The 17,880-nt window shown below is 41.2% G+C and overlaps 1 protein-coding gene across 7 annotated transcripts; it reads left to right on the top strand.

The window, feature by feature from the left end:
* Positions 1-45: 45 nt before the first annotated feature.
* LOC144201346 (transcription factor E2-alpha-like) lies at positions 46-17,821 on the top strand. Of its 7 annotated transcripts, none has more exons than XM_077723892.1 (20): positions 46-575; positions 3,066-3,161; positions 3,355-3,430; positions 6,816-6,889; positions 7,284-7,359; positions 7,969-8,009; positions 8,128-8,263; positions 8,931-8,983; positions 10,556-10,649; positions 11,075-11,211; positions 11,335-11,467; positions 11,702-11,760; positions 11,855-11,933; positions 12,172-12,248; positions 12,346-12,507; positions 12,585-12,663; positions 12,770-12,893; positions 15,089-15,324; positions 15,635-15,771; positions 15,905-17,821. In XM_077723892.1, the coding sequence occupies exons 2-19, from the start codon at positions 3,108-3,110 to the stop codon at positions 15,763-15,765; spliced, it is 1,821 nt and encodes a 606-aa protein (XP_077580018.1). In that variant the 5' UTR covers positions 46-575; positions 3,066-3,107; the 3' UTR covers positions 15,766-15,771; positions 15,905-17,821. The 7 variants fall into 7 exon arrangements, with proteins under 7 accessions (XP_077580018.1, XP_077580020.1, XP_077580016.1 ...); XM_077723894.1 differs by having other exon boundaries at positions 12,585-12,687; positions 15,655-15,771; XM_077723890.1 differs by having other exon boundaries at positions 12,585-12,687.
* Positions 17,822-17,880: the final 59 nt, after the last annotated feature.

The raw sequence follows: 17,880 nt of genomic DNA, 5'->3' as shown, positions 1-17,880 counted from the left end.
TATCATTCCATCTTCCACTCTTTGGGCTCACGGACTCATCCGCCCCTCGACATAGATCCTCGCGATTAGCCAGCCCTAAGCACCCGTTCGACGCCTCGAGGTGGAATTTGACGTACTACTCGAAACGTGTGATCATTTTAGCATTTAAGCATAGTATCCGTAACGCAGTTCGTGTCTTGTGTCTGTTTTCGTTGAAACTGGACACCGCTGATGTTTCTGGATACGTCCATGTCCTCCTGTGGGCCGAGCCGCGGAGGGATACATCTCTGGAAGCGACAATGTGGAGGCTGTTAAAATGTCTACTTGGAAAATGAAGTCGTTACAATTTCACTAAAATATACGAAACGGAGTCATTCTTGAGTTATGGTTCGCGTCAGAGACGGCTTTTCAGTTTCGTGACGAAAAGAGTAACCGAGACGGCGGACTGTTTTCAATCTGGGCTTCCCTCATCTTCCTCAAGCCACAGTCCGGAGGAGAAGAGAAGGGGGAAAAGGATCCAGTCCAGTCCTTAACTTTGTTTTTCCTCCCCTCTACTCGCTTATTTCTCTCTTGGATGCGACCAAAACCTAATTAAGGTAAATCTGCGTTAAATATTCTCTCCTAACACATCTCCGGTTCATTAAATAACACTTGTCTGTCAACGGTGCTGTCGGAAGAATAGGCAAGTTTTTAAGGACATTTTGGAAGTTGCAATTTCCACCGGGAAAAACAAAATGTCTGTTTGTCGTGCTGGGTGAGTTCTTGATGCTTTTATTGGGATGATGGTGGCCTTGCGTCCAGAGAAAAGTGCTCTTTTGTTTCACTTGAGTGGTCTCAACGTTACAGCGAATTAGCATGGTGAGTTTTACCCCCCCCCCCCCCCTCCTCCTCCACTTGTATTGATGTCTGTGCTAGTATGTCGACTTACTCCAGAAAAATGTTTCCTAAACTAAAACTGCATTTCTTAAATTCTTCTACAGTGGAGCATTTTTTTCCACGTGTGTTTAAAACTCAAATGTTGTTGAAATACTGAGCGTCGAAATTTTGGAATACTCACTTGAAACTTTGCTGGCCGGTTCTTTGTGTTGAGCCCCCTCGCTTTGCTTTGGTAGTGGGGCCAGGAAGGCAACAGGTTCGGGCTTCTTTTTCTCCCAATTTGGGAGGAAGGTGACGGTGTAATTCATAGATGTAAATGCTTATTTTTTTGTGTCAAAGTCCATATATCAGGTTTTTGTGTCACTTGTTTCTTGAGAACAAGTTTTGGCAGTCGACTGAGGGTTGCTGAAGCGTAAGCAACTTGTATTTGTTACGACAGAAGTCCCCCATTTTGACCTCCGACCACAAATTTTTAAAAAAATCTAATGTTTTTCGATTGAATTCAGTCTTTACGCAATAACCAATTACTCCGTGTTTTGTTATGTAATGATTCATTCTCATACATGGTAGGATGATCCACATAATGTGTAATAGTGTTAACATATAACACGTATACAAAGTGGCAGTTTGTGGTCATAAAATACAATTGTAATCCCAGAAATACTTCATATATTAGCATTACATTTTAGATCATATATCAATATTAATATTTGGACTAGGAGACACAAAAACTAGATGTCATTATTTTTTGTCATGTTTTAAGAACAAGTACAATCAAAATAGAAATGTACTTCTTTAAAGTCCACAATAACATCTTTAAAAAAAATCCACCCTTTATAAGTATATACCTTGTCAATGTCAATAATAGACGTCCAATTCATTCCAACTGGGAAGACTTACTGTGAATGCCCATCTTTTATGGCCATTGATAGCACAAGACGTCCAGTTTTTTATTGACTGTCAAAATAGGTTGGACGTCTAGTTCCATTAATAGCAGCCATCGAGTTAATTGAATGCCCAATATTACATACACATAGTTTATAAAGTACTAATATCTATATACAGACTACACTTTAGACTGGTCACCAGTCAGCCACACAGCACAGACTGAGACAAACAACCAGTCACCCTCAGAAACACACAGCCACTAGCGGGAACCAGAATCAGACGAGTGAACCGCTACACCATCAAACTGATCTATAGTAGAAATGTAAGTACTATATGAATACTATTCATAAACATTGACCTGAACCACAAAAAATCAATAAGTATTTCTCAGTTTAGCCGATTAATATTTGTAAGTATCATAAAAATACAGCTTGATGAAATCTCATGTTGTGTTACTTGAAGAATTTTTGTCGAGGTCGGCGTGTGGAATTCAATACAATGACAGGTCTCCAGCCACACTTTAGTTAGATTTCTCCCTCCTGATCAATAATCAGATGGTAGGAGGCAAGCTTATGCTTCTTGAATAATAATTGCTTCGGATGACCTACTGGACTGTGCCATGATTGGAAGGATAACGTGGAAGCTGCTTGACGGTCCATGACAAGAAAGACCAATCAACTTGTCTGTATTTTAAAAAATTCCATCTCCATCTTTTATTGGCCTCTAGGGTGTGTATGGAAATACTCATGCCATTGCAATATAGTTTTGTCCATTGTTATTATTGTAACCCTTTTATGGAAATATATTTCTGTGAATCAAACATAAACATCACTAGCTACAGTATTATGATTTGGTAAAGCCAACTCTATAAGGAAAATAGCAGCATCTTCTTCAATAAAGGAGGAGAAAGTGAAATGTCATACATTTTTATGGCTTCTATCCTTTTTGATTAATTACAACTTGAGAAGAGTGGAGTTATGTGTAGTTCCCCCAAATTTCACATCTATTTACTTTTACAGCTTGTTTGTTCCCAATCTAATGCTAATTTAATTATATGTAGCATTTCCCCAGTTGACTGACTCATTCTCTGACTGATGTCATTGTACGGTCAGCGGTTCATGACTAAACTATAAAAGAGCACCCCGAGAGCATAACTTCCAACTAAGCAATCTAATTCAAAGCATCGCTACATTTATTGTTTCTGTGAACTTTGACCTTTGACCCTTTCTATCATTATTGTACATATCTTGCAAATTCATGTATTTGTGATTGTTGAAATGTTGAACATTTTCCTGATGGTTTTCCTTCCCCTTTGACTGCAGTGGCTTGCTGAGACTGAAAGTGCAGGTGAACAGCGGCAGAGAATGACGACGGTGGGGACAGACAAGGAGCTCAGCGATTTGCTGGATTTCAGCGCCGTAAGAATTTTCTCAACTCTTCAAAATACTCATTTGATAGTCAATTATTATTCAGGGATTGGTCAGATTATTTTTTTGGGGCCGAGTTTGCTTGCATAATGCATAATGTTACATCATGCTCCTTATTTGGCTAGATTTGACACAAAACCAATTGTTTTGAATAATGTTTACATGTTGATTCTTGTCATTTCAGATGTTCGAACTACCCGTTTCTAATGGGAAGAATCGGCCAACAGTAAGATTGGCCAGCAGTCAGTTTGGGGGTTCAGGTCAGTTCAAAACAAATCACAGATTTTTTTTCATTTTTGCATCAACAAAGTCGGTAGACACAGTTGGATTGGAGATGTACTTATTGGTTTGTCCCATTTTAAAATATTCCACCATTTGCAGTGGAGTATATATAACAAAAAGAAAACACAGGTGTTTTTAAATTGTACGTCATTTGATTAAAGCCGACCAAGATTGCCATGTTATTTTACATGACGTAGATCTTGTGTCATCTCTGCTGCATTTCCTCATCCAAACCTTGCATTTGTCCTCTCCATCACCTTGTCAGCTGTTGCCATTCAATCAAGTACAACACAAAGGCTGAGGCGGCGGGGGTTGATGGGAACAGGCCAATTAATCACCTCTGCTGAGTATGGGAAAAACATTGCCCCATTCTACTCTCTTGACGTCTAATTTTAGGGTTTTTCTTGCTTGTTTATGGGAAACACTGACATCACAGCCATTTGTATACCCAACAACAACACTTAAGGTGTCCATATTGAACAAAAAGAGATGAAATCCTCAGCCCACTCATTAGTGTTTAGCATCCAAAAGGATTTCAAATTCAGCATGCAAGTAGTAGGCAAAAATTAGGGGATTTCCTCACTCACAGACTCTTTTGTTTACTCTAGACACCAATTGGAAAAATACAAAACGGAGGCATTTTAGGTCATCGTTTCATTTGCCCCATGACATGAGAAGGATCCAACATTCGAAGTTAGCATCTATGCTTTGCCTTTTGATTTATTTAATGCTGTACCACTAATCAGTTTTACACAGCCATTCTGCAATCTTGGCTTGTTGAAATGGAAAATTGACCCTCTAAACTTATCAAGTAATCATTTGCGAAAAATATTCACATAATCACATATGCTTTGAATGTGTAACCATAACTTTTTTCTTACATATGGCCTCCAAGTTGAGGTTTAGGGTGTGTGGCGGTTCAATCTCTGTGGCTGTAATTTGCGTTAGGAACCCTAAACCAGCATGTGAATGTCTTGTCTTCTCTTACAGTAAAAATGATGCATGTTGTTAAATGTAAAGTTTTAGCACCCAACCCGAGTTTGCCCAGTTATAGTAATACAAAAATGAATATTCATTTGCTGATTAACAATAAGATGTGGATTGATCCACGACTGTTAGAAGGCTATCCTCTTTTGGATCATCCACTTGTCCATTGTCCATGCATCTCTGTTGGCCTTTGAGATCCACACCGTTCGTCTCCTTATTCCGACTAGCCTTGAAGATCTGCACCGCTTGCCTCCTTATCAGCCTGGACTGTATTGGAGCTTCCTGTTATTCAACCTCAACTATTGGACAAAGAGCCTGTTCTTTGTATAGGCATCATTATAGGGCAACCTTACCAGTCTGCGTGATACCGAGTTAAAAACAAGTGTTTAATCATACAACAGCAATATATAAAAATGAAGTAGCTATAATAGAATGAATCAGTAAAATATGTCATAGTCTTCAATGTATACTTTCCTTTCTTTTAGTCTTTGGAAAAAAAGTGAGAAATTCGGAATGTATTTTTAGTCACTTTATGCCACCAGAAGTGATCATTGACTTTTTAATTGAAATCTGGATCATCAGATGTTACACATTTAGATCAGGTATTGTCTGTTCAGACAACATACTCTGAACAAAAAAAGCAACTATTCCAAGTCAACAAGACGCAGTACATATGTTGGGGGTTGAGTCACAATAGGCAGTTTTAGAAGTCTCTGGTGACACACAGGTTAAAACAACGCTGCATGTGTTACTGAACATTGTTCAGTATTTCATTAACAGCCTGAATTCTCCTGAGGTTTGACATGGATATGACTTCATGCTTTTGTGTTTGTGTGACTCACTTGGCAGCGGGAAGGAAGAAGGTGTGTAGACGCATTGAATTATATGTGCCCGTGGCAATGTTCCTGTTAAGACCAAAACATGTCTGCAAGTCTGGTCAATGTATGGCGGAGTTGGACTTCTAAAGCCAATGAGTCAAGGTTGCGTGTTTCCTGTTTAATTATAGACTAGCCGTGCCTGAAGGGGTGTCGTTGGATGCTAGAAAGAGTTGTGCATCCGTGTAAAAATGCTCGGAAGTTACTCATCCTTTGTCGAATTTTTGTCTGATAGTCTGGAGTTATCGCAGTCGTCTTACATGAAAATAAATACTTCAGATTTATGACTCAAAAGATTTTCGAGATGTGCGCTGTTGTCAGTCTGACCGCAATTGGGTGCAAATGAGTTAACATTTATTGTTGGTGATTTAAATTCAGTTTCCTGAGATTCTCACAACTTGAAATCAGTTTGATTATAGGATTTGAACTTGAAAGCCTGTGGTGTGTGTTTTGGGGCGGGGCAAAAACATATTCACAGGAATTTTAAAACCATGACTTGGATGTCCTTCAACAAACAAGCCAAAATACAGTGCAATTCAGAGCAATGGCAAAGAGCTGGGTCAGGTTTGATATTTCCATTGCCATTTTAAATATCTCACCAAATGCGGTTAAAGCATGTAAACTTTTTTCTATTGTTTATTCTGCAGCACTGTTTTAGTGGGCGAGAAAAGGCACTGGGGGAAACACTGGTGTACAAAGCTGGTGTTTATCTTGAGTTTATGGTTTCCCATGTCTAAATGCCATATTATCGCTGCCATAATGAATTCTATCTAACATGTTGTATCTAGCTTGGGCATCGTTAGGTCGCGAGAGAACTACTACACACTTCTTTGTAAATGTCGACCTACTTGGCAAGTCACAGTCAGCTATAGAACAGGCACGTTTTACTCCCTCATTTATTCCTCTGGTGTTGTTTGTGTGCGTGATTATAGATCACTCTTGTCACTGCAGCTCTCAGCACTGTGGACCCATCATTCAGTTATACTGCTGATCCTGTCATGATGCGAGACCACCTCCACACCCCCATCCTCATCCTGCTCCGCTTTTTAATTAGACAACAAAACCAAAATATGAATATTCATAGGCTTAGACTTCATTAATATGCACAATTATGCAAATGAGTTCGCAATTAAGCTTGAGCCTTCCCCAAGAGATTTTGAGCTGTAGTTCAATGAAAGATTGAAGGAAATAGGACAGGCAGGGAGCAACCTTTAAAATCGCTCTTTTCAGAGGCCTTTTTTTTTAGTGCCAGCATGTTTTGTTTGGGCATCACATCTGTCACTTATATAAGATTTAGACCCTTGTCTGACTATTAATGGGAATCGGCAGAAAAGGTAACAATGTGTTGTATAGCGCATAGGGGCATATAGGGAATAGTTTGGAGGCTTTTCAAATTCTCATCTGTATGAAAACAGCATCTCCAAACTGTTTACCTCTGATTTCCGTCATTGTGCTTGTTGTGCAGTGTCCAATTCCTAACATTTTTTTCTCTATATTCCAGGTGTCGATGAGAGGAATGGGTCCAGTGCCTGGGGGTCAGGAGAACAGAACAGTCCATCGTTTAACCAGGGCAGGGTATGAGCAAACTCAGCACTACCATCTTGGTTAACTAAATAACAAACAGTTTGTAATGTTCAGGTCTGTTGAAGAAATCTTCAAAGTGTGTTTCAATGCTAAGACCTTCAAATATTATTTATGTTGCAATATTTCAGTTTTTATTTTTACTGAAGAAGAGATGCATGGCCTCGGGTTTGAGTAGTCTAACAGACTATTCGATTAAATCACAAATTTTACTAATTGTTACTAATTTTCATGAAACATTTGACCTTAATGTTGGTTATGTCTACTAAAATTTTTGACTAATTATTTATCACAACTATGGTTTATAAATGCTGCATTTAACAGTCAGAATCAGATATCATAACATGCACTTGTTGTCGATTTTCATCCGTCTTGTGTTCTGTTTCAGTGTTTTGGCGAAGAAGGCATTTATAACGATCAAGCTGGCATTTTACCTGGCACGGCGTTTGGCACGTCGATTGCCGGTAAGTGGCTTTGAATTGAATGCGGCAGCTGAAGAAGAATCCGCACAGCAGCTGTTTTCACCTCCCCAAATATCTGGGCACTTTCCCCTCACGTTAGACAGTCAGTGCAACATTCATCCTTCCGTGTCTGTCTGGTGTTGGTTCACATATACGTACATCCATCCGGCACTTGAGGGCAAAACAAATTCATGCTCAGGTGGTGATGGATGAACACAGAAGGATAAACAGGGAGGATGTGGAGGATTTGTATATGCCGTTCTGTGTGCTCAATAGAGAAGTGGGCGTGCATGCCGGGTCGAATGGGGTGTCGGGGTTATAAAGGGCACCCATGCACAAACAAGGCTCTCCCTTGGGATTGCGTCGCCCTATAGCTCTCTGCTGTTTAACTGTCAGGGGAGGAGGGGGGGCAGACAGGCACAATTGCCTCAAACCATTTATAAGAGCTCAATTTGTTGTTGTTTTGCTCTCCGTAGTCATAAATACCGCACATCATACACAATCCACTCAGCAAATGCGAGGCATTTACACATCAGATGAGGATTTAATGTTGACATTAATGTCTAATTTTCACCATCACAGCCACATTTTATTTTCTCTTCCTTCCGACAGGGAAGAGCGAGAGAGGCCCTTATTCATCATTTGCATCACAGGTAAATCAGTTACAAAGACAAATTGCCTCGAGTAAATCTTCATTCTTTTCACTTGGAGAAATTCCTCAACAATATATCTTTCTAATATAACGCTTTTTATTTTTTTAAATTATTGTAGCCGGGCTTTCTGCCCAGTGAGATTGGCATGCCCAGTCCCGATGCCATGTCCCCCTCTGGCTTGAAGCCCAACACCCAGTTTTACTCTTCCTATGAGGGCAACAACCATCGCCGAAGACCTGCACAAGACCCCATTGGTGAGTTTGAATCAAAATCAATGAATAAAAGGTAGATTTCAAATTCAATTTTTCACATTTTATTCAAATGACAAATATTTTCAGTATAGGTCTCATCACAGTTATTTTTTTAGAGATCAATAGCAGAAGCTAATGATGTTAGCACAGTACTACTCTAGATTTACTTGTTTCCTGGGTTTAAGACTAAAATAATATTTTAGAAACAACAGATTCACTTTTAACAGACATGAATGACGTCATGTCCAAATCTGAAACTGCCTGTAAAAGCTATCGATCAGGGTAAATGCCATCACATTTCCCTGTGTCAGAATGTGGCTAAGCCATGTAATACCACTACATTTTCCCTGGTCTGAAAGCCACGATATGGGTAGATTGTTGATCACACCACCTGGTTAGAGGTGTACAATATCTGAAAGTGACTTTAGATAACAGTGATTTTACCAACTAATATCCAAGTTGCTATGTTGAACACATTTGGATGGCAACAAGTAAAAAAAAAATGAGCGTGCCAATTTTTTATCTGGAAATGGGTTTGCGCCTCAATCAGTAGTCAGATGTCAAAAGGGATTTGCATACAAAGTAAGGCCTGCAGAATGGAAGTATCTACAGTGTGTCACCCATTCCTTGCCGATTGAGCCTAAATGTACCTCTCTTGTCTTTTTCTCAGCAGAAAGCCAGCCCAAAAAGATCCGGAAGGTGCCCCCCGGCCTGCCCTCCTCGGTAAGTACTAACATTCAGAATCTTTGGTCCGCGGGAATCGGCGTCCTCACATCTCGTCCCTTTTTATGTTCCGCGTGGCTTCTCTGGCCTCTTTTGCGGCTTGTGAGATTGTCCAAGTGCACCGATATGATATATTCAGCTTGCACAGCTGTGTATTTAAAAGAGCAAAAAGAGGAGGAAAAGCCACTCATTGAGCCAGTCACTCATTGGTGTAGTGTATTTATAGTGTGTCATAGTTTTGGGCCTTTTACTTTGTGACCACATTTCCACCCTCTGCCAGGCACATTTGCGTAGATCACTTAGGGGAACTGGTAGACATTTTCCCCCCTCCTTCCCTTCCTCCCTCTCTCCGTCCCTCCCTCCCTCCCTCCCTCCCTCCCTCGCAGCCTCGTTGTGTGATGGGCCGATTTCCTCCTCTTCTGCGTTCCTTCCTTGCCAAGCCGCCCCCCACCCCATCGGCTCAAACCTCGCATCGCAGCCCCTCCCACACTCACCCGCCCGTCGCCGCGGACAACAGCTCTCCCCTCTCTCTCTCTCTCTTTCTCCTTCTCCTTCCCTCCCCCAACCCTCCATCCCAGCTGCCAGTGGAGTTGGCCGCCGTCCAGGATTCGACAGATGGTTCAGTAATTAGGAGTGCATCTCTCCTTCCTTCTTCTCCACTAACCCTCCCTTTTTTTCTCCTTCTTCTTCTTACTTCATCAAATTACCAAAGAAAACTCTAGTCCGGTTTGAGCTGAGTTTGACTTGCATCAGCAGTCGCTTTATTGAAAGGGAAAAGGATGCCATTGACGGCAATAGACTTCCAGTCCATGGATTTGTAATCAAGTAGTCGTATCAAGAATTGGAAGTATTAAGCAGGCTAAAGTTTATTCACCCTGCCTGGGAATGCCAAAACTTTTGAATGGCACATTAAAAGAAAACAACATATCACCTCACCTTACTGAGATGTTGACACATTGGATCATGGCCTGATAAAATGTCTTGGTGTTAATTTAATCTTTTGACTGCACATGATTTAAAAAAAAAAGTTTTTAGTTGTTTACAAAAAACAGATTAGTGCATAAGACATAATGCAGGGGAAACAGAAACATATTTTAGACAAGCGTTTTCCAGTTTATTTAATTGACTTTTTCCTACATTTACATACATTTATAGATGTAAAAAAAAGTAGCAGCACCACAAAGACCTAATATCCGCATACATGGACATCATTGTGGCCTACCTGACATCAGATCTCAATTATAATTACAAATATATATTTTTAATTATTTACCAAGTTCCAATATTTATCAATATTAGAACAAATAATAAAAAAAACATAACCTGGTTATTACCCCCAATATCAATCTAAATGTGCTTTTTGTTTATGCTGTTTAACTGATTGACCACAAATGTTTCCATGCCATTGGCAGGCAGTGGGTGATCTGGCGGTCGGTCACTCACTGTTAGCACCTCACAGTCAAAATGGATTAGACTTGTAGCCGTGTCAAGGGCAGCTCATGAGTTAGAGTAAATGAGCACCCCCAGAAAGGCTTCAAGTTTTCCCTTACTGAATGTGTTGTTTGTTTCTAGGTATGTGCCTCCGGTGAGGATTTTAACAGAGACAATGCCGGCTACTCTGCTCCCAAAGCAGGAAGTATCTACACTCCCCCATTCTACATGCAAGGTTAATAGTTCAATCAAGAGTTGCCACTTGAATCATTACTTGCTGGTTGACAGACAAAAGACAGGGGAAAAAAACTAGTTGAAAGTATGCAGTCTATTAACTTCAAATTATTCCTTTGGTCATTTTCCCTACCACTTATTGTCGTTTCATTATCACATTACAAAGGTTGACTTTGTTTAGCTCCCAAATTGCATTACTTTGTTGCAGTAGCAAAAAATAATCTTAGTAAAAAAACAACAACATGAAGTTACCATTCCACTCGCTTTGTCCATGTGTATCACGGTCGGATGAAGTCATCACACTAATGTGACATGTCTCATATGTGTTTTTTTTTATTGTCTTTTTTTTTTATCTCATGTGACTGGTTATTCTGCACCCCTCTTCTGGCCCCCACTCCCGCCTCTGTCTCTGGATGCCCCCGACAGAAGGCCTCCACCCGCCTTCCGATTCATGGGGTTCTGCTGGGTCGATGGTTCAACCTGGTTATCCTTCCATGCTGGGTAACTCCACCCATCTGAGCCAGCATGGTCCCTTCACTGCCATCAACCCTCAAGACAGACTGGTGAGTATTCACATTCTAATAGTATTTTCAAAAGAGACATTTTTTTCCCCTCAACACTTTTCTGCTTTTGCGATTTTCATTTCTTGACCCAGCTAAATCCTTTAAACCACTTTTGTTTCCCAGAAACGGCAACCACTGCCCCTCTCGCCCCAAAACTACCCCCTACATGGCAGTGAAGTGAACGGGAGCCACCCCGCCGGCTTCCACTCCGGCTCCAACAGCTACGGAGTCCCCAGTCACACACCTCCCATTCCTGGTATTGATACTGTTATTGGTAAACTCGTAGGTCAGCTTATCGTGAGCGATCATGCTGCCAACAAATGAATCTGTGGCCGTCAATGTCAGCCTGTAGGCAGTGTTTTGTCCTGTATCCTTAGTTTTTTGGTGTTGTACTGTAAGTGATAAAACAGTTTATTTTTAGGGCAACTCTGGATCACTGTCAAGTGGTAGCCAATGAGGTAATCTGATCCTCTTTTCTTCTTCTATTAAGCCAATCGAGGAGCAGTACCTGGAAGTTCCGGTGATGAGATTGGGAAAGCACTGGCTTCTGTAGGTTTTGCAAAAAAACACAAGTCCATATCAGGGCTTTTTTTCTTTCTTCGTTGCATTTCATCATACTGATAGCAAAAATATCTGTTGACAGATTTACCCTTCAGACCCCAACAGTAACGGCTATTCATCGTCCCCATCCACTCCTTCTGGCTCTCCTCAGGCCACCTCAGGTCAGTGAAATCCAATACTCTTAACTACTTGAAAGAAATGACTGCTTTCATTATGATATTTGTAGCCTCGTGATAACAAGGTCTACCCTTTAAAATGTAATTCACTGATGTTTTTCAAGTGACAATCTTACTCTCTTCTCCAAACTCAAAAGTACTTGACCTTCAAATAGTCTCAGAGACACACTCACCATCTAAATTCAACACAAGCGATAATCAAACAGTTATGCTTTATCTACAGGATCTGCCTCCCAGTGGACAAGGTCATCTGGACAGGCCACACCTTCACCTAATTTTCATGGTGGAGTCCAGGGCATGGTGAGTGAGTCCTTCCAAATGACGTCTCTATCATTGGGTGACCTAAAGCTCACTTGATGCCATAGCACCTTGTCATCATCTACTCTCATATTTGCAGTCAAATAAACTGGAGGACCGCCTAGACGAAGCTATTCATGTTCTACAGCGACATGCTAGTGGACAAGGAGGACCGGGACTGGCGGAAATGCAGAGCCTGCTGGCATCCGGCTTGGGTTTATCTTCAGCTTTTAGCAGCCTCGCCAACCGCTTGCCAGGAATGGTGAGATTCATAAATAATACCTTAAAAGCAACATCCGCTCCTTATACCTGCTTATCGTGTCTTATTGTGTCTCAAAGGTCTCCAGTCACCATGAAGACTCTGCTGGCCTGCCCTCTGGTGGAGGACTCGGACATCACACCGCGTCTGCCCTGCAAGGTTCTCATTCTGAGGCTTTCACAAGTGTGTCTTTCTTACTTTGACTCTCACAGAAGTTGAGTGAATCGCGCCTTTTGTTACTGTGTGTGTTTTTTTTAAAACGCAGATCTGGTGAGCAGCCTAAATCGTTCCAGCGATATTAAACGAGAGACCAAGGAGGATGATGAAAATGGCTCTGTCACTGACAAGTCCGAAGACGAGAACAAAGAGTTAAAGGCTCTTCAAACAAGGTACCTTTTGGAAACGTATGACTTTTTACTCACATTCATCAATGCAAGTTTCGTAGCAGATTATCGCCAACAGAGCACATTTTAGACTCTTTACTATTGACTGCCATTGACCCTGATACACACCTCATCCATTTCCACGGGGAGATCTGGGAGCTATATTATCGTCAATGGCAGTAGCGTGTCACAATATTGAAGGGATAAACAATATGTGTTGATTATACGCTTAAAAATGACCAAATTACTATTCCTGTTAAAATATCAAGTATACACACAAAAGATCTTGTACTGTTATTTGTGATTGTTAGAACGCTACTAAGTTCCTACTTATGTGAACCATGTTCACAATGTTGTTTCCTTCCCTCCTCATCTGCCATTGGCTAGTCTGATTGATGAGGATGACGATGAAGATCTACCAGTGGAGATAAAAGCTGGGCGGGAGAAAGTGCGGAGGATGGCAAACAATGCCCGCGAGCGACTCCGCGTGCGGGACATCAATGAGGCCTTTAAGGAGCTGGGCCGCATGTGTCAGCTCCATCTGAACTATGAGAAACCACAGACTAAATTGAACGTGCTCCAACAAGCCGTTAACGTTATACTCAACCTGGAGCAGCAAGTCCGAGGTCAGTGGGTGTCCAGGGAGGGAGGAAGGAGGAGGAGAAGGAGAAAGAGGGGACCATTTTCTTGACATGTTAAACTCTCACATGGCTTCACTCTCCTGCTAGATGCCACTTAAGCCCCTTTCATACGTGCCTTCAGACCAGCCAGTCACATTATTGGGTCGACGTCTCTTATAACTCAATACGATAGGTTACTTTCCGCGTTGGAACCAAACGATGATAACATAAGGCCAGTGCACATGACATCATTTTTTTTTACACCACAATATTGACCAGCATAAGTGTTTCTTCTCAGATTTCAGATAAATACCTTATAAATTACCATAAATTGATTTATTTCATGACTATTTTCTTGGACCGCTTAATTTGGTTCGTTTTTGGTCCAAAAGAGGCAAATGACTACATGCTTTAAGTTTTAAATATGTAAACAATACAACGGGATAAATATATGAAAGCGACCCATTTGGATATATTGCAGTCTATCTTCCAAAGCAAGGAAACGAAGCCATGTGAGTGTTTTGAATGTGTGATGTGTCGTCTAGGATTTCCGTTGAATGTTCTTCCATGTCGCCCGCCTCGCCCATCTTACCAGTTAACACATTTGTTACCTTGGCTGTTTCAAGCTGGCATACTGGCTTTTGCTAAAAGTACCCAAGTTGCCATTCGTATTAACCTGCCCTAACCACGGAGCATCGCATGCCCCGCAACGTAACCACACTCATGTCTCGGCTATGTGTTTGATTGCGCTTTCTCCATCCACTCCTCCTCCGTCCTCCTCCAGTTTATTTTTTTGGTCAGATGGCAACGGCGATCTATTCCTCTTGGCCTCCTTGCGATAAATACATTGACTTGTAATGTATTTATCACGTTGCCTTCACTCTCTTTTTGTTCTTTTTTTGCACCGTAGTCGGCCGAGAGCTTTACTTCTCTCACCCTCCTCATATCTTCTGTCGCTCGGTTGGAAAGTCGTGAGTTCCCCTCAACTTCCATCCTGGACCTCAGTGACCCTTCACAATTAGGCAATTGCTGACAATATGGCCTCTAAAAGATAGTTGTAGAAAAAGACACATCCGCCTGTTGCTCTCTGGCCCGGCTGGCCCACTCCACTGGGGCGTTCCTTCATCTCGACAGCAAGGAGAAGCTTTGAGTAGTTTCAGTCAAGACTTGATAATAACGGGCAGAATATTTTTTTGTTAAATTTATTATAGCAAGAACATTGTTAATGTTCTTGTTAAAAATGATATTTTAAAAATTACAATGACAATTTGCCTAGCTATCGATCAAGGGGCCCCCCGCTTGGTGCCCATATTTAGCTGGGGACCCTCACAAGGATAAGCAGTTCAGATAATGAATAATTACAATTTTTCCAAAGAAAAAAAATTGTCTTTGATTTAAAACCAATGCAATAATTATAGTACCATATATTGACCAATTGAGTGCCATTGATGGTAATAGGCATCTGAAGAGGGATGGACAGGAAAGACTAGGGTACGACAGAGTAGTAGGATTGCGCCATTTTTGCGACTCGGGTGTGTTAACCATCCCCACCAACCGCTATCCTCCCGTCCTTGGCTGCAGCGTTGTCACAGTGAGCGATGAGAACCTGACGGCCGAAGAGAAGGAGCAGCGGGAGCGCGAGCGGCGCCTGGCTAACAACGCTAGGGAGCGCGTGCGGGTGCGAGACATAAACGGAGCCTTCAGAGAGCTGGGCAGGATGTGTCAGGTTCACCTGCAGAGCGACAAGGCCCAGACCAAGCTGGTCATCTTGCAGCAGGCCGTCCAGGTCATACTCGGCCTGGAGAAGCAGGTGCGAGGTAGGTCGGCCAGTCAGTCCGATCAGCAGGCAGAGCAACGGCACCCCGGAGGGGGAGCCTTTCCTCTAGAAAAGGTCATGTTGGCCAAACTTTCTCTCTTCTCGCCTCTATTTTAATTTACTGGACCAGGAAGGAGGAGGGCAGAGGGGGAGAATATATGAGGAAGGATAGCCAGGATATATATACCCGCTTTCTTCTCTTCTTTACTTCTTTCTTCTTTCCCTTGCCTGGCTTTCTTCCCCGCTTGCGCAAAGTGGAAGCTCGTTTTATTTAGGTGGCCCTAATCGATGTTTATGTGCCTTTTGTAAAGAGCGTAATCTCAACCCAAAGGCCGCCTGCCTCAAGAGAAGAGAGGAGGAGAAAGTGTCAGGCGTGGACCCCCAGATGCAGATGGGCGGAGGTCTCGGAGGTGATGGCCACAACCCTATAAGCCATATGTAATTCCAAGTACGTACTTGCCCTTTAACCCTCGTTCTTTGACATTTAAGACATTGGCTGGCTGCCTTTTCAACTTTGAAATAATTGGACAATTTTGCTGTGTTTTGCATTAATATTTGGTGTTTTTATTTTTGTCTTACAGCTCCTGTTTGAACATGTGGCCTTAATGTACCTCCATGTGGTTTTGGAAGGCACAATTGTCAAAAAAAGAAGGGGACACATCGACAAGCAAACACAAACAAAACAAGCACATTTGTATAGAACGAGAGAAGCATGTCTTCATATTTCCATGATTTGACTCCAGGACATTGAGGTGGGGAATACTTTTATGATCATGTTTTCGTTCTATTCTAAAAAAAAAAAAGAAAAAGTTTCCCGTTTTGGGAGCAAACTTGTTTGGATCAAGAGAAAATCCAGCATTTGTATTATTCTATGTGGCATTCCCACCCACTATGGAGGTCTTAGATGCAACTTAACAAGGGGTCACTGCCATGCCAGAGGGAGCCCCGGACCACCGTCCCCCGCCCCAGAGATAATAAATAAGCCTGTCTCCAAATGCGAGCTTTCCGTAGAAATAGAGCATCTAGATTTTGTTGCCAAGCAGCCAACCCGGTCACCAGAGAACTTTTTTTTTAAATTTTAGCAGAGCCAAGCTGCAACGTATCCTTTCCTTTCTTAAATATCCATCACGCCAGAGTAGTCGTTTTCAAACAGAGATATTTTTCATGTAGAGCAACATAGAACATGACAATTGGTTACTAGGTTTTGAAAGCCTCGAGCTGTTCTCTGCCATTGGACCAATCAGGACACAAGATGATTTCAATGTTTCAAAGGAGACGCCTGGCGACTACCAGGGTTGCGTAAAGGGAAAAAAAATGGAGTACTGGAAGAGAATGGTAAGTTGTGCCGTGCGTGACCTTTGACTGTTTTCAGTTACTCAATTTTGCCATTGTTTGATTTGATTGGTTCATGTTTTGTTATGTTTTGTTCCTCCATTTTGAACAACTGCTAAGCCTCTTTGTGATGATCTTCCTTTTTTTTGTAGAATTTGGTTCATGTTTGGTTGTTTGTAAGATAGTTGTTCAGAGTTAGTTTTTTTAAAAATTTGGAATGCTCTTTCATTTTTTTTTGTTTACATTTGAATTGAAGACTTTTTTTTAGATTACGGGAACAAAATGAGATGTTTGCGTTTTGCCAGGTGCTCGGAAATGTTAGAAATGACAAATTCTGGCTGTATTGTCACATGTTGTGATAATTTGTTTTCCGTTTGTTTTCGTGCAAACCCGACGTTTTCATTTGGGATCCTTTTGTTTGCGGCAATTTGATGGAAATTCAAACATGTTCCGATTCATCCGAGTTCAACTTTTTGACGTTTTGAATCACTTTCATCGTAGTAGAATTCATCAGAATGAATGGCTAAAGAGTGGCCTATGTCATTTTTTGTGACTTGGGGCTGTTTTGATGACGATGACTCACTAGTGCCTAAAATATTTCTGTTAAATGCATATGACTATGAAACTTTGCGTATGATACATGCTTACCCGGGTGAGTCAAAAGAACATCAAGAATTTATAAATGACAAAACGTTGACACTGAATCCTACTTAAACTTTTTTTTTACGGATTTATATTGCATTTTCTTTCTGGACTGTCGTGTACATTGATTTACGTATGATATATCGGCTGGAAAACAATATTTGGTTTACTTTTACATGTCATTTGCAAAATATGCCCAATGGAATAGCTTATACATTTATTTTCATCTAAAAAGAATTTGTCTGATAGTGCTAAACAGAAGAAAAAAATGACGTGTTATGTAAAGGATTTTTTACAGTGTGCAAGTCTGAAAATACAATATTCTTTATTAGGAGACTTTGTCATCCACAACAAATAATTTGCTACAGCTCTTTCTGTCTTCATAAATACTTGAGGGCAATATCTCCCTGTAGGCTTTGTCCTCAAAGTGCCTCCAGTTTCCTATTTTTATATATAAAGTAGATATTGAGAACTGTTGTGTATATAACAGTAATGTAGAAATAAATGTGCCATTTTTAATATCAGAGCTCATTGTCCTTTATTATTTTGTTAGGAAGTATTTAGTGATACTACTAATGCGCTT

This window comes from Stigmatopora nigra, chromosome 9, assembly GCF_051989575.1.
Source record: "Stigmatopora nigra isolate UIUO_SnigA chromosome 9, RoL_Snig_1.1, whole genome shotgun sequence".
In the NCBI taxonomy this organism is placed as follows: Eukaryota; Metazoa; Chordata; class Actinopteri; order Syngnathiformes; family Syngnathidae; genus Stigmatopora; species Stigmatopora nigra.
Note: the sequence above shows the minus strand (reverse complement) of the source record. Positions and strands in the feature narration are given on the sequence as shown.

Bases quoted from the DNA above. Each gene is read 5' to 3' on its own strand.
- LOC144201346 (XM_077723888.1), top strand. From the start codon at position 3,108: ATGACGACGGTGGGGACAGACAAGGAGCTCAGCGATTTGCTGGATTTC. The intron at 6,890-7,283 runs GTATGAGCAAAC...GTTCTGTTTCAG, and splicing joins CATCGTTTAACCAGGGCAGG to TGTTTTGGCGAAGAAGGCAT. The intron at 11,468-11,701 runs GTATTGATACTG...TCTTCTATTAAG, and splicing joins TCACACACCTCCCATTCCTG to CCAATCGAGGAGCAGTACCT.